The sequence below is a fragment of the Neolamprologus multifasciatus genome, chromosome 13 (genome assembly GCF_963576455.1).
Source record: "Neolamprologus multifasciatus chromosome 13, fNeoMul1.2, whole genome shotgun sequence".
Classification (NCBI taxonomy): domain Eukaryota; kingdom Metazoa; phylum Chordata; class Actinopteri; order Cichliformes; family Cichlidae; genus Neolamprologus; species Neolamprologus multifasciatus.
In genome coordinates, this window is record NC_140451.1 from 10,065,376 (window position 1) to 10,078,301 (window position 12,926).

The 12,926-nt window shown below is 42.4% G+C and overlaps 1 protein-coding gene across 6 annotated transcripts in view; it reads left to right on the forward strand.

The window, feature by feature from the left end:
* Positions 1-12,926, forward strand: part of sorbs1 (sorbin and SH3 domain containing 1) — a 41,315-nt gene that overhangs the window by 16,421 nt on the left and 11,968 nt on the right. For all 6 annotated transcript variants that reach the window (XM_085182355.1, XM_085182358.1, XM_085182361.1 and 3 more), the window contains 6 exons: positions 1,302-1,337; positions 1,446-1,548; positions 2,775-2,889; positions 5,972-6,055; positions 9,911-9,960; positions 11,781-11,959. In XM_085182355.1, coding sequence (XP_085038481.1) covers positions 1,302-1,337; positions 1,446-1,548; positions 2,775-2,889; positions 5,972-6,055; positions 9,911-9,960; positions 11,781-11,959 — 567 coding nt within the window. The remainder of the gene's footprint in view (positions 1-1,301; positions 1,338-1,445; positions 1,549-2,774; positions 2,890-5,971; positions 6,056-9,910; positions 9,961-11,780; positions 11,960-12,926) is intronic.

The window sequence follows — 12,926 nt, forward strand, 5'->3', positions numbered from 1 at the left end:
TGCCGAGACACGCTGCTGGTAACAAAGTGACTAAAAATGCAGTTTAAAAATGGATTCTTTGCTGAGTCGTTTGTCATTTGTGAAAACAACACGGGTTCAGCCCTTGTTAGGTGCCTGGTGCTTAAATGATTCATAGGTCAGTGTGGCTTAAAAAAACATTTCTCTGAAAATGGTCAGGTACTAGAACTGGACTGAAGTGAAAAAGAATACACGGAGAACTATTCCTCAAAGCTACTTAAAGAACAATATGAAGAAATGAGGGGTGGCACAACACTTTTGGACAATACTGTATGCTGTGGCATGTCACAGTAGGAAAACGACAGGTGTAAATAACAAAATTATATAATGAGTGATACTTTTTATGCATAATTATCAAAAAATCCTACTTCAGGAGTGAAATAAAAATAACTAAATTCTGTTTTATTACAATTATTGAAACAATCATTGATTAAAGAAAAGGTTATCTCATCTACTGAAGTGTTATGAACATCCCTTGAATAATATACTATTTCCAGTTGATGCATGGATGATGCACGACGCCTTCAAGTGTATTTTTCCTTTTATATCAGAAAAATGTAATAATATTGTCATGTTCTTTTTTTTCTGTTAACCATCTATTACTACAAATTTCAGGCTGTAATCTTTTTTTTTTAAATATTTTGTAGATGCTTATTCTGACTTTTCTGTAATAAGGCGTCTTTTGCATTATTTCCACCACTAGGTGCTGCTGTAGTCCTACTTTAAGGTTTTTAGTCTGCTACCCAGAGATGAATCTATGCAAGATCCTCATAATAATACTCTACTAACCAGTGTTTAGATTGAAGTACTAGATGGTTAAGGTAGAGTCTGGCTCATACTTTTGGTTTTGGATTTGCACATCAAGCCACCACAGCAAGGTTTTAGGTCAAATGAAAGGAGATGCTCAGTCTCAGCTCAACAATTGCCTGAAGTGATCAATGTAGATGTGTAGCTGTGACACTTACCAGAGCTCTCTGACTGTGACAGTTCTGGCTCTGTGGCTCTACAGTGCATTACTCAGTCAGACCCTCAGTGCTCATCGATGCTTGGATCCCTTTTTAGCTCAGTAATGCTTCCCTTGAAGTGCTTTGATTTGACACTCTTTGCCTGTGTTTGGTCTAATGGAAGGTGTGAGGCAAGGGAAAATGCAGGAAAAGAGCGTCTTCAGTGTCTTCTGAATTATTTAATACTGTGCTATATCCATTGCTTTTTAAGTAACAAAGACAGCAAGAGATAAAAATTAATAATAAATCACTTTTTATTGCTGTACTTTCCTCTTTCAGATGATGGTCCCACCCCCTTTGGTTACTTGGAAGATGGTGAGTCTGGGATAAGTAGCTGTAGGAGTTCAACCAAAATAATGTTCTAAATTTGGAGGCACTATTTACACAGTGCAAGTATTGAGGTATTTATGTTCCTATTTCCAGTGAGAGCAGTCCCACGCTCAAAAAGTGAGAATGAGGTTGATTCAAGAGGCTGCTCGATGCCAGTGCCAATGCGGTCGTCTTCCCTCAAACCCTCTGCCAAAAGGTCAGCATCTTCCAATGCCCCAGTCCAAAGCAAAGATGTTTGTTTTGATACTTAACACACAGCACAGTTCTGTTTGTGTTTGTTAGAAGAAGAAGCTGTTCACAATTCGGAATATGGGGCGATTGTGGCTCAAGAGTTGGGAGTTCGCCTTGTAATCGGAAGGTTGCCGGTTCGAGCCCCGGCTCGGACAGTCTCGGTCGTTGTGTCCTTGGGCAAGACACTTCACCTACCGCCTACTGGTGTTGGCCAGAAGGGCCGATGGCGCGATATGGCAGCCTCGCTTCTGTCAGTCTGCCCCAGGGCAGCTGTGGCTACAACTGTAGCTGCCTCCACCAGTGTGTGAATGTGAGAGTGGATGACTGGACGTGTAAAAGCGCTTTGGGGTCCCTAGGCGGGACTAGTAAAAGTGCTATACAAATACAGGCCATTTACCATTTACCAATATTGAAATACTGCCTGTGTTTACCTACAGAGTTAGTAAGTGTAGATAAGCAGGGCTTATTGTAGTGGAGCAAAAAAGCTATTTATTCCCTGACTTTGAAAATTTGAGCATGCTTTGCTCCCATTGGCCTCCACCACTGTGTCCTCTAGTTTTTTGCTTGAAGTATGATTAGTGTCAACCTTCCACACCGCATGTCAGCACAGACAAAGGCCTGCCTCTGCGCTCAGAGACGTGAGCAATGGAGTGATGAAGGCAGACAGGTGATAGAGGATAAAGTGTTGCCCACAAAAGCTGCAGATGACATGTTGAGGACTGACCTTCCTTGTTCCTTGGTGTTTGTGGATGAAGCCCTGCGCTCCTAAACGCGTCGTTATCAGTGCTGCTGAAAGGTCCCGCGTTGTTCTTGATGCTCATCAAAGAGAGCATGCTTTTTGTTTGCCCTATTTTTTTTCTGTTTTTCTGAATAGTCATTTTATACTTGACTGCCTGTTAAGAAATTCTCCCAGGAAATGCTGCGCTCTGTTTTTTGTTACCAGGTCCAATCTAGTTTACCTAATCAAATTACTCATTTGGCTCAACTGTGAATTGGATTTTCTGTCCTATCATCATTAGACGCAGAGGAGGAGGACAGGGAGGCAGGCATAATGAGGGCGGACGTCATATATGAATCGTAAAAAAAAGAGATATCTTAGCCTGTGCCGGTTGCTATGGAGACTACTTGATAAGGATTGGCTGTCTTCAATCTCACACCCCACCCTTCCCCAATTCCCGCCTCTCTTCACAGGAATGAGTGGGAGCCCCCAGATAAAAAGGTAGACACCAGGAAGTACCGCGCCGAGCCCAAGAGCATCTTTGAGTACGAGCCGGGGAAATCATCGGTGCTGAAGCTGGAGAGAACGGTATGCTAGCCTCCTGCCTGTTTCTCCCCCGCCCTCTCTCTTTCCCTTCCTCTCTCTGCCTTTGTGTTTTCATGTCGTGTGAGCTATTCCCCACTCCACCCATCATGCGACCCCCCCCCCTGCACCACCACCACCGCCACTGTGTCTAAGCTCCTGAGTGGCAGCTTCACTAACGGCTCGGCAGGCGACGTATGTGTAGCCACTACATTCCTTAAGGGTGTCCTGTTGCGGTGACAGACGATCCTGTTTGGAAGCAAGCGGAGTAGTATCACTTACAAGGATAGCCATTGTCTTCCTGTGTTCAGTTTAAGGTTATTGGGCTGAATCGGCTTGTGAGAGCATCCCAAGTGTCCCTGCACAGACACTAAACATTGATCCTGTGTGTTTACTAGAGAGGAAATGCAATGCTCTCTGTCTTACGTTCATTTCTCACCTGGACACTTTGTGATGAGGAAATGATGCAGCATTACTCAGTGTCCTTGAGAGTTATCTTTCGTGGCTCATAAGATTCAGGTGGCTGTGTTTATATTTCCCTCTTACATAATATTGAGGACATGGGAATATTCGGTATTATAATGAAGTACTTAGTTGGTTATGTAATTGCTGTCTGAAGCCCATTTACATCAAACTAGTAGATGTTTTTAGCCAAGATCTAGCCTGATTCTCCTAATGAATGCAGTGCCAACCAGTGCATTCATTAGGAGTGTGCTCCAATTCATCCCGGGACAGGGGTAAAATAATGAGCTCTGTTGTTTTTAATTACAAGCTCAAATTGTTATAATAACAGAATGCGCTTGTTAATGGAGGTGGTCATTTTCCTTTCAGTCCATTCATGTTACACAAAGTTGTGTTGTTCTCCATATATGACTACATTTCTGCGGATCAAGAATGAGTATGCATGTGTTATTGGACATTATGTATCTGCTTGTTAATTAGATTAGAATAAAATTGATATGTGGTTCTTATTAAATAACAGCTTTGTGCCGGTAAAAGGCTTAAAGGACAGTTTTATATCCATTTGTATTTTATAGATAGTGTATATATAAATTAATGTATACTAAGTTATCTTTGGTCGCTGAAAGTGTTTTTCCTTTCTCCCTTCTAAAGTAATAGACCCTGTGCACGAGAAAATGCTAACTTCCTGGTTTGAGACCGGATGTAGGGTTGTACATTTCCGGTAGCTTTACTTTGCGGTCAATCGCTACTGCGAAGATATTCTCCAAATCATGTCCAAAACTCGAAAACGGAAAGATCGCGTTAAGTTACAAAGAGCAGAAGGTGGGAACACTCACCACTGTTGTGTCATAAAAAATCTAATGATCAATTTTGATGTTTAAAGAGTTTAGATCGATCAGTTGTTTACATCACTCAACACAAGCAGAACTGCATTACTGCAGCAGAAGACACATCGTCCATTCAGAAGCACATCTCTGTATAGTGACAGTTATTATGATTTAAACAGGCAAATGTTCAGCATTCAAACTACAGGTGAAGAATAGTCAAACCAGATGTTTCCCCTGTTATGTCATATCAGCTAGTCAAGTACACACCTACACAGCATGTCAACAAACCATGAAAAAAAGCCACACAAAAAAATGAATGATTGCTGGTAAGGGTTTCTATACATTAGTATGTACTAAGGGTATGTTGTGACTTACCTTCAAAATTACAGCGGTCCCTTGCTATAACGCGGTTCACCTTTCACCTTGCTGTTTCGCAGATTTTTTAGTGCAAGTTTGCATGCTTTTGTTTTTCACACATTGTGTCCTGCGTCCTGATCGCTGCAGATGATCTCCTCCATGACGTCTCTCCTGTACAGTACAGAATCGCTGCATCGATAGCTAGCAGTGTGACTCTGAAGTGCAGTACTGTATGTACATGATGTTGACGAAACGTTTTGCACCGTCAAAAAATAAAATTGGCTACTTGATTTCACCTATCGCTGGTTATTTTTAGAACAAAACACCTGCGATATGTTCACAGATACTGAGAAATATAACATTTGAATCCCTTTTCTCTTTTGCTCTGAGGCGCGGGGGAAAAATATCGACAAGTCGATGAACATCATTTACAGATATATTGGGTAAATGCCCAAGACATCTATAGAAATGTAAATCGCTGCTCGATTCATTCATTTGCTAAACTTGTTATGGACCGTAAACAAGGACACCGGAATAGGACACCGGAAACAAAGCTCCCCACAGGAGTTTCCACACCGGACGTAGCATATGCTAACGTGCACATAGTCTATTGTATTTGAAAAGATGCAAAGTTGCATTTAGACATTCAGCAGAGGCTAACAATATGCTTCAGTGGTTAAATAAATGAGTAAATAATAGTCAGAGTTAAAGTCATTTTCCTGTAAAATATCCTCTTTGTATTTCTCAGTGTTTTCTCTCTAAACTGGAGCATAGCCTTGCAGTGCAGACAGGGAAAACATTGCCAGCTGCTTGTAGTTGTACATACAGTTTGTGTATGTGAGTATTGTATTGTTGAAGGCATAATTTGACATTTTGGGCAACCTGTTGAATTGTGTTTTGCCAAGCCTTTAAATGACAAGATGTATACCACTCCATTTGTCAAAATATCTAGCTAAAGCTAGCAGGTTAGCATAGCACAAAGGATGAAAATGAGAGAAACAGCAACCCTGCTAACACTTATGAAACTAAATAACTTAATTGTGTTCACGTAATTTAAAGTGTCAGAAATGACTTCTTTACTTTTTAACCAGCAGTTTCCTGGGGTCTCTTACTGTCTGTTTCCTGCCTTTCTGCTAAGCTAAGTGACCTGTCTGCTAGCTATTGCTTTATAACAATCTTCTCATTTTCTGCTTACCAAGAAAGTAAATTAGTAGCCTTCTAAGATCTTTCCTGAACTATTCAAATATCAACTTCAAAACAATACAAATCATATCTTTAATTTATTTGAGAGCACCTACAGCGTTGCTTGAAAATTGTCCTGTTGGTTAGAAACTGGCTCAGTCAAGTCAATGTTATGGGCTCATTTCCGCGGTGTGTATATTCTGTGCTGTCTGAACTGTCTTCTCTTTGTCTTTCTTCTCCTCTTGTTACCATGCCCCTAGACTCAGGATGTAAGTCCAGAAGATGTAGATTTAGAGAATGAGCCTTGGTATAAATTCTTTTCAGAGATGGAGTTTGACAAAGCGGTAAGTGACTGCTGTCTTCAGACTTGACAGCATGTTGTATTATATTTTTATTGCATGTGATAACATCCATGTTCAAATATTGTCTAAACAAACTGTGTGTCTGTAAGGACTACGTCAGTTTCTCATCCCTCTTTTATTTTTTCCCTGATCGTCCTATATTAAAACAGTTATATGGTAACGTGAGAGAGGACTTTTTCTTTCCTCTTATACTAAAATTACTGTCATGTGTCACATCAATGTGGATTAATAATACCGATGACTGATAAGCTTTAGTCCGTCTCTGTTCACTCCTCTTAGACTTTTTATATTCCCTTTTAAATTTCTAAAAATAATCAACATGTATAATTACCAATCAGGATCAAACTTTCCAAAGGACTTTATATAGCTACTGTCATCCTTGATTATCATATCATACACAGGATTTTTTCCTCAAGTGCATCTAAAATAGAAACAATCTATTTTTGTTCCTCTTTTAACAAAAAACGAGCATCTCAGCCTTTTATTTGCACCTGTGAGGCAGAGTGAGCATATTCCATTCAGACAGTAGAAAACAGTGGCCTTTATCCATGTACAATTTCGATTAATAGTGTTTAAAAGTCCTGATTATTGATTGGGATCTTTTGATGTTTTGTGGAAGCACCCTGTTCTTCAATGTCTTAATCTCAGAACCCAAGAGAAACCCTTTGATGTGCATCCTGCCAACTAGCATACATGTCATAAGACAGAGGCCTGTATTGGCTGATTCACACAGAAGTCACTCTTCACTTGGAGAGGCTGCAGTCCAAACGAGCATCAGGTTCCAAGATAATCCCAGCCACTTCAGATAATAATTGCTGTTTGTCTGCTATCTTTACCAAAATATCCAAAGGTGTGCAGGCAGTGATGAAGCAGTATACAGTGTCATGACAAATCCATGCCTCAGGCATTAGTTGGCACCAGACAAGTGTGGCGCTGGCTTCCCACAAACAGATGTTGATTCTCCTCGCTCTCTGTCAGTCAGAGACACACCCTGGATCATATGAGGTGGCACCACTGGCTACGGCATGAGATCATGTCCTAGCATCAGCCAGACGTAGAGGCAGGCTCTCCTGTTCCGGGTTTGTGTATATGTGGAGGAGGTTTAGCGGTGGAGGCGGCCGTCTCTATCTCATGGCAGCCTGGATGTTTGCCAGATGAGCTCGGCTTGATGACTGGCTCCTGTTTAATGTCAAAGTCACTTCTAAAGCTGCACCTGGTATGCACAGCATTTGACCTTAAAGGGCCAGCCAGACACACTGGCTCATTGGAGTTTGATTGACATATCAGCAGTCACTTGGTATTACTGGATTAGAGACTCTAAAAATCTCAATTGTCTTAAGTTAGGTCTCTCTCTTTTTACTACTCCTAGAGTGCTGACAAGAAGAACTTCTACTGATTAAGTCATTTCATATTATTATTAGGAAAAATGTTTGTAAATATAATAAAAGGTTTTTGATTCCTTGGTTTAAAACAATTTGAAGTCCCTTTTTATACAACAAGGCTTAGTGTAAATTCTACTTTCAAATCGTCCACTAGTGGCCACTTCTAGTCACTAAGTAAGAGTGACCTGTGTATGATTGCAGTGATGGCCCTCTTGATTAATAGTCACAAATTCAAGGTTCAACAAGAGCCGGAAAATGCATCCTGTGGCAGTCGTGGTCAAGCACTGGCTCATCAATATACATGTCTCACGGGAACTGGAATTCCACACGTATCTCTGGTCAGGAAGAGCATTTTGGCCCCCTGTAACTGACATGGTGACTCCATCTGTCGAGCATATGCTGGCGTGAGGGCTGCTGCCACACTGTCTCAGCGCCGAGTTACATAGAGCCTCCCCTTATCACCTGACATATTCTAAAGGAGGCAACTCCGTAAGCCAGCCAGCTCATTGTGCTTTCATATTTAACCTATGTTATACACTTAACCTTTACCTTTAAGCATTTAGAGGAGGAGAGAAGAGGGGCGTGGAGGGCTATAACAGGCCATTCACAATGGGGAAGCTGTTTGTTTTCATGAGAGCATATCAACAGAAAACAAGGGGCTGGAAAGAATGGGATTCGTGTTACCATGACCCACTCACGATCGCTATTTTGAAAATGAACGCTGCCTACAGGAGTCTGAGCTCTGAGTAAACGGGGACACCTGTTAGGAAACATGCACATGAAATTCTGCAGAAATACTGTCATTAGTGTTCCACTGACTCACAGAGGCTTTTATCCATGTCCATATACAGCATTGGACCCTTGTCACAACATGTAGTTTCATCCTTTATGCATGTCTCTTCCTGTCAAACAATCTTCTTTTTTCCACTTTTATTTCACAAGCTGGATAAAAGCATTAGTCAGCTGTCACAAAATAATTGATGTTAAGTGATTTCAGTGTCGGATTAGTTTGAAAATGACCAGTTTCCACCTTTTACATAAAGAAAAGTTTACATAAACTGACACTAATCAGGCATCTTGTAAATAACCAGATTAAGATTCCATTCATTTACTCCAGATAAGCCCCCGTGCTTGTTTCCTGTTTACTTTCCACTGATGCTGTGTGTGTGCGTGTGTGTGTGTAAGCCCAATTACCCTGGGGTGTCAGAGGACACCATCTTCTCCCTATCAGATACAAGGGGGGGATACAAGACGTGGTGGAGCAAGGAAGAGCCACTGATAATTCAGTGACACTTGTGTGTTCCCCAAGTCTACATGGAACATTTAGCTTTATAAATAGATCAGACTATAGACCTGCCAGCCCGATATGCCGTTCTTATAAAGACAGGCACTTATTCTGAAAGGTTATTAATGATCCTTCTGCCCTGGCAACTAAGTGTAAAGGCATGTTGTGGCAAATGAGCTGTTCAGAATGTTCCTTGTCTGGTCGTTGGTGTGGGAAGCGGACGCTAGGTCGTGCCACGGGGAAGTGGATGTGGCATTAACAGCAAGGCCGGGCTGGCTGGGGTAGGGATTGTGCAATCGTATTTGCAAACAACACTTGTGCTCTTATTCATAGTGCCCGTGTCACGTCTGTTATTTTTGCCTGCTGTGACGTCCGAAAAGAGGAAAGCAACAGAAACAGTGTGCTAAAATTAGTCTGCTGTAAACTATTCAAAATGTTGGTGCGACCATGATGCATGAATGATCCCCCCCAATACACCCACACCCATATGTTTTGGAGATAACAGCAGCTACTAAAAACAGCTACTCTTACATTTATTTAAACATTTCACTCGCTTTGTGCTTCACGTGGTGTTTCTTTTGTTTTTGCTCTCTGTCTTTATAACATAATTACCTGTTTCTTTTGTAATATGTCGTTTCAGTGCATTTGTATTTTTTTTTTCTTTGACAAGTGTGTGAGCTTGAATATTGAGCGTGTATATGTGTGTGTGTGTGTGTGTGTGTGTAATTTGGCCTTCTTGTACCACCAGCTGGTTAATTGTCCCTCGGTCTGGTCCAGTGATAATGAGAGCGACCCAATATCAGACAAAAGAGATGGCTTCACCGGGAGACAGCAGCCCATTGGCTGAGCCTGTGACAGCCCCCTCCCCGCATGGGCGCCCCCTGACCGACGCACGCCCACCCACCGCCTCCCTCCCTTCCACTCTCTTTACTGCCGCTTGTTTCTCCAACTTGCATGCAGGCCAAAACACACGCTTGCTCCTCCATGCCAAGCCAGACCAGAGAAGCTCTGAAACCCGGGTGCTCGAGACAGAAACGGCAGAGCAGCGAGTGAACGACAGAGAGGAGGAGAAGAGAGAATCTGGCCACAGCTAATGCTGCTGCCTCTATTCTAGCTGGAGGAGACCTTCCTGTGGATCTATCAATGACTTCTTTGTTTGGTTTGTTGCAGAGTGCCCCCTCTTTCAGCCCCTTGGAAACAGCCTCCGACCTGCAGCAGTAGTAAGTCGATGCCTCTCCTCCTTATTTTAATGTTTGTGCGTCCTCCTTCCAGTGTGTAGATTATTATTTAAGTCATCTTATGGGTATAAATATCAATGAGAGATTTCTCCACCCTGGTGAGGTCGCCCGCCTACAACCGGGAGACTCCTGCTTCCTGAGGAGATCCTGTTAATAAGGCAAAAAGCCACCAGAACAGTGTGTCCTCTGTCCGTATTTCTTTTTTACGGGGGTGGGTGGTTGTGGTGTCGAGACATGGCTGCTATGTGGTGATTTATTTAAAGACAGCAACCTGGATGTCACTGGGATAGAGGGAACTTGCCCAGCTGCTGCATAACTCAGAAAACCGTTATGTCCTTTCCAATGTGTGCACAGAACTAGGATGAGCAACTGGATTATGAGAGTTGACGTTAGCTCACATTAGGACAAAGCTTTTGATCATTTTAATTTTGTCTGGTGAGACTGGCATGCTGTCTTTTCTGTTTGTGTAATAAAATGTTAGGAATTTAGGTATGAGTAATAGTCACTGTCATGCGCTTACAGTCCAGAAGTTTCCATCTGCTACAATCATTATGTCATCATGGCCAAGCATTTGCAAAAGACATTCGTACCCCAGCTTTTTAATCCACTGATTTGCTGTTAATTTGAAAGGAAGAAGTGGTTGATGAAAGCCGAGTGGAATTTCACTCACCCAAAGGTTTTCAAGGGAAACCTCAGCTCATAAACTGACTTCCTTCAAAGGCACATATGTTTATGGCAGTCCTCTTTTTCTTTTCTTTTTTTACTTTTTTGATTTTTTACAAATAGCATCATTAGGCTCACGCTAAGCAAATTTGTGTATGTTTCGAGGCAGCACAGCACATGGGAGTGCATCTTATTCTCTCAGAAATAGATTCATTAAAAACTGATCTAATGAACGCACAAAATAGAAATTTGTCATGATGGAGCAGTACATACACAGTGACTTGCATTTCATGGAAATCCTCATCATTCCAGATACATGGGTTACTGTTTTTAACCTGCAGGAAGCGTTGCTGCTTTTAAAGCGTCACAGTGGTGTCTGATTTTCCTTGAACCTTCCCTGGAGATTCTTCTTCTCCTAAATCTGGCATGGCTCCTGTGCTGTACATTTCCTGGAGACTGTTTATGTGAATTCTTGCAAGTAAAGTAGAGCCAACGTGATTTTAATGGCTCTGTATAGCCAGCAGCGCACATATTTTTTTTCTCTGACAGCTAAGAAAGAGCTTCTTGTTGAAGTATTCGCAAGTATGTAAAACTTTGGCTTGGCAGCACTGCAGATGTTAAACACTATGGTTTGAATGGGTTTTTTATATTACCAAGATGTTATTGGCGACTATGTCTCTTTAAACGGGAGGATTGTTTGTACAGAGAGAGAGAAGCAACATGAGTAACACATGACAGCATGGGAAAGAGAGTTAACCTGAGAGTCTTACAGGTGCATGGCAGGGGCTAATGTACCATGTGGGAATGTTCGGAGAATATTTATAGAAATCTCTGCTGCTGGCCTCTCTAGAATTCCAAGATATCTGTTGTAGCCAGTGTCTTCTCTCAACATCAGCCTCCAAATTCAGCCTTTCTCTCTCCCTCTCTCGTTTAGCTTTTTTCTGTTTCTGGTTATTTTGTCTCCCACAAGTCTGCGAAGACAGGAATTACCTCAAGATATGCTAAATAAGAACCATATGGCAGCCCATTACCCAATTTGTGTGCCTTTGGCTATCATAAAAATGTTCAACAACAGCTCTTGCAGAACGAAATTGACTGTGTTTAATTAGCTGTCTGCGTTCCTGTGATTTGCTGTCTAGCTCCTCAAGCAAGTCTGGACACAGCGAGGTGGAGAAGGACAGAGGATCATCTACTGATGAGCCTGTGGCTCCAGAATGTGACCGTCATGTTTACAAGAGTGTCCTAGAGGGCGGCGATATTCCCTTGCAAGGTCTACGGGCTCTAAACAAGCGCCCTGGCAGCTCCTCCTCCTCTAAAGGTAGGACAGCAGCTACTTCACATATGTGGCCAGTAAAAAAAGCAGGTGTGTGTATGTTTATGTATGTGGACATGGTAGACAGTTCAGCCGGCCTTTAAAGGCCTCTCCTGCCGAGACAGAACCAATCAGTTAGAGGCGGTGATGCTGGACCATTCAAATCATCAGACAGGGATACATGTGTTTCTGTTTACTTTTATGTCGGAATTCACACATTTTTCTTTGCTCCCAGACCACACAGCATTGGCCAATCACCTCACAGCATTCATTTCCCCCAGAAGCTTTTAATGCCATGGATGTTTTCATCAAGCGTGTAGTGTATCTGCTTTGGAAAACTCACGGAGGGAGTGAGGTTGTCTTGTTAAGTCGATGGAAGCTAACCTTGGGGCTCCCCCACCCACCCACCCACCCTTGCTCCAGTTGTGAGCTGCCAGTCGCTAGGCAGGCTTAGGGCAAGACTCCAGAGCGTTCCAGCGCCAGGGAGCTAAGGGCCAGTGAGGGGATGGACGAGGAGATACGCGTGAGATAAAACGAGCTCTGCTCTTCACAACCCAGCCAGACAGGGTTGAGATAAACAGAAAGGACACAGAGGGTGGGCGGGCATGAGGAAGTCAGCTGTCAGTGTGGGGTCAGGGGCTGGAATGCCTGTGCACATGGCTAGAGAGAGAAACACTCGGGTGGAGAGAAGAAGAGATGTAAGAAAAAGAGTGTAAGGGGCAGTTTGACCCAGTACATGTCAATACATTACATTAGGGATCATAGCAGATTATAAACTGCCCACCAATACTTAAAGTTTGGTGTATTTTCCATAAAATATGACTGTTACAGGAATCTTATAAAAGAAGAGCCATTTACATCTGCTGTTCTGGACCAATTTGTGTTGACTTTTAACCATTTGAACTGTGGTAAATAAATTTGGCTCTCCAGTCAACTGACTACCACACTCCTGTTTCACCCTCCCGCCTGAGGC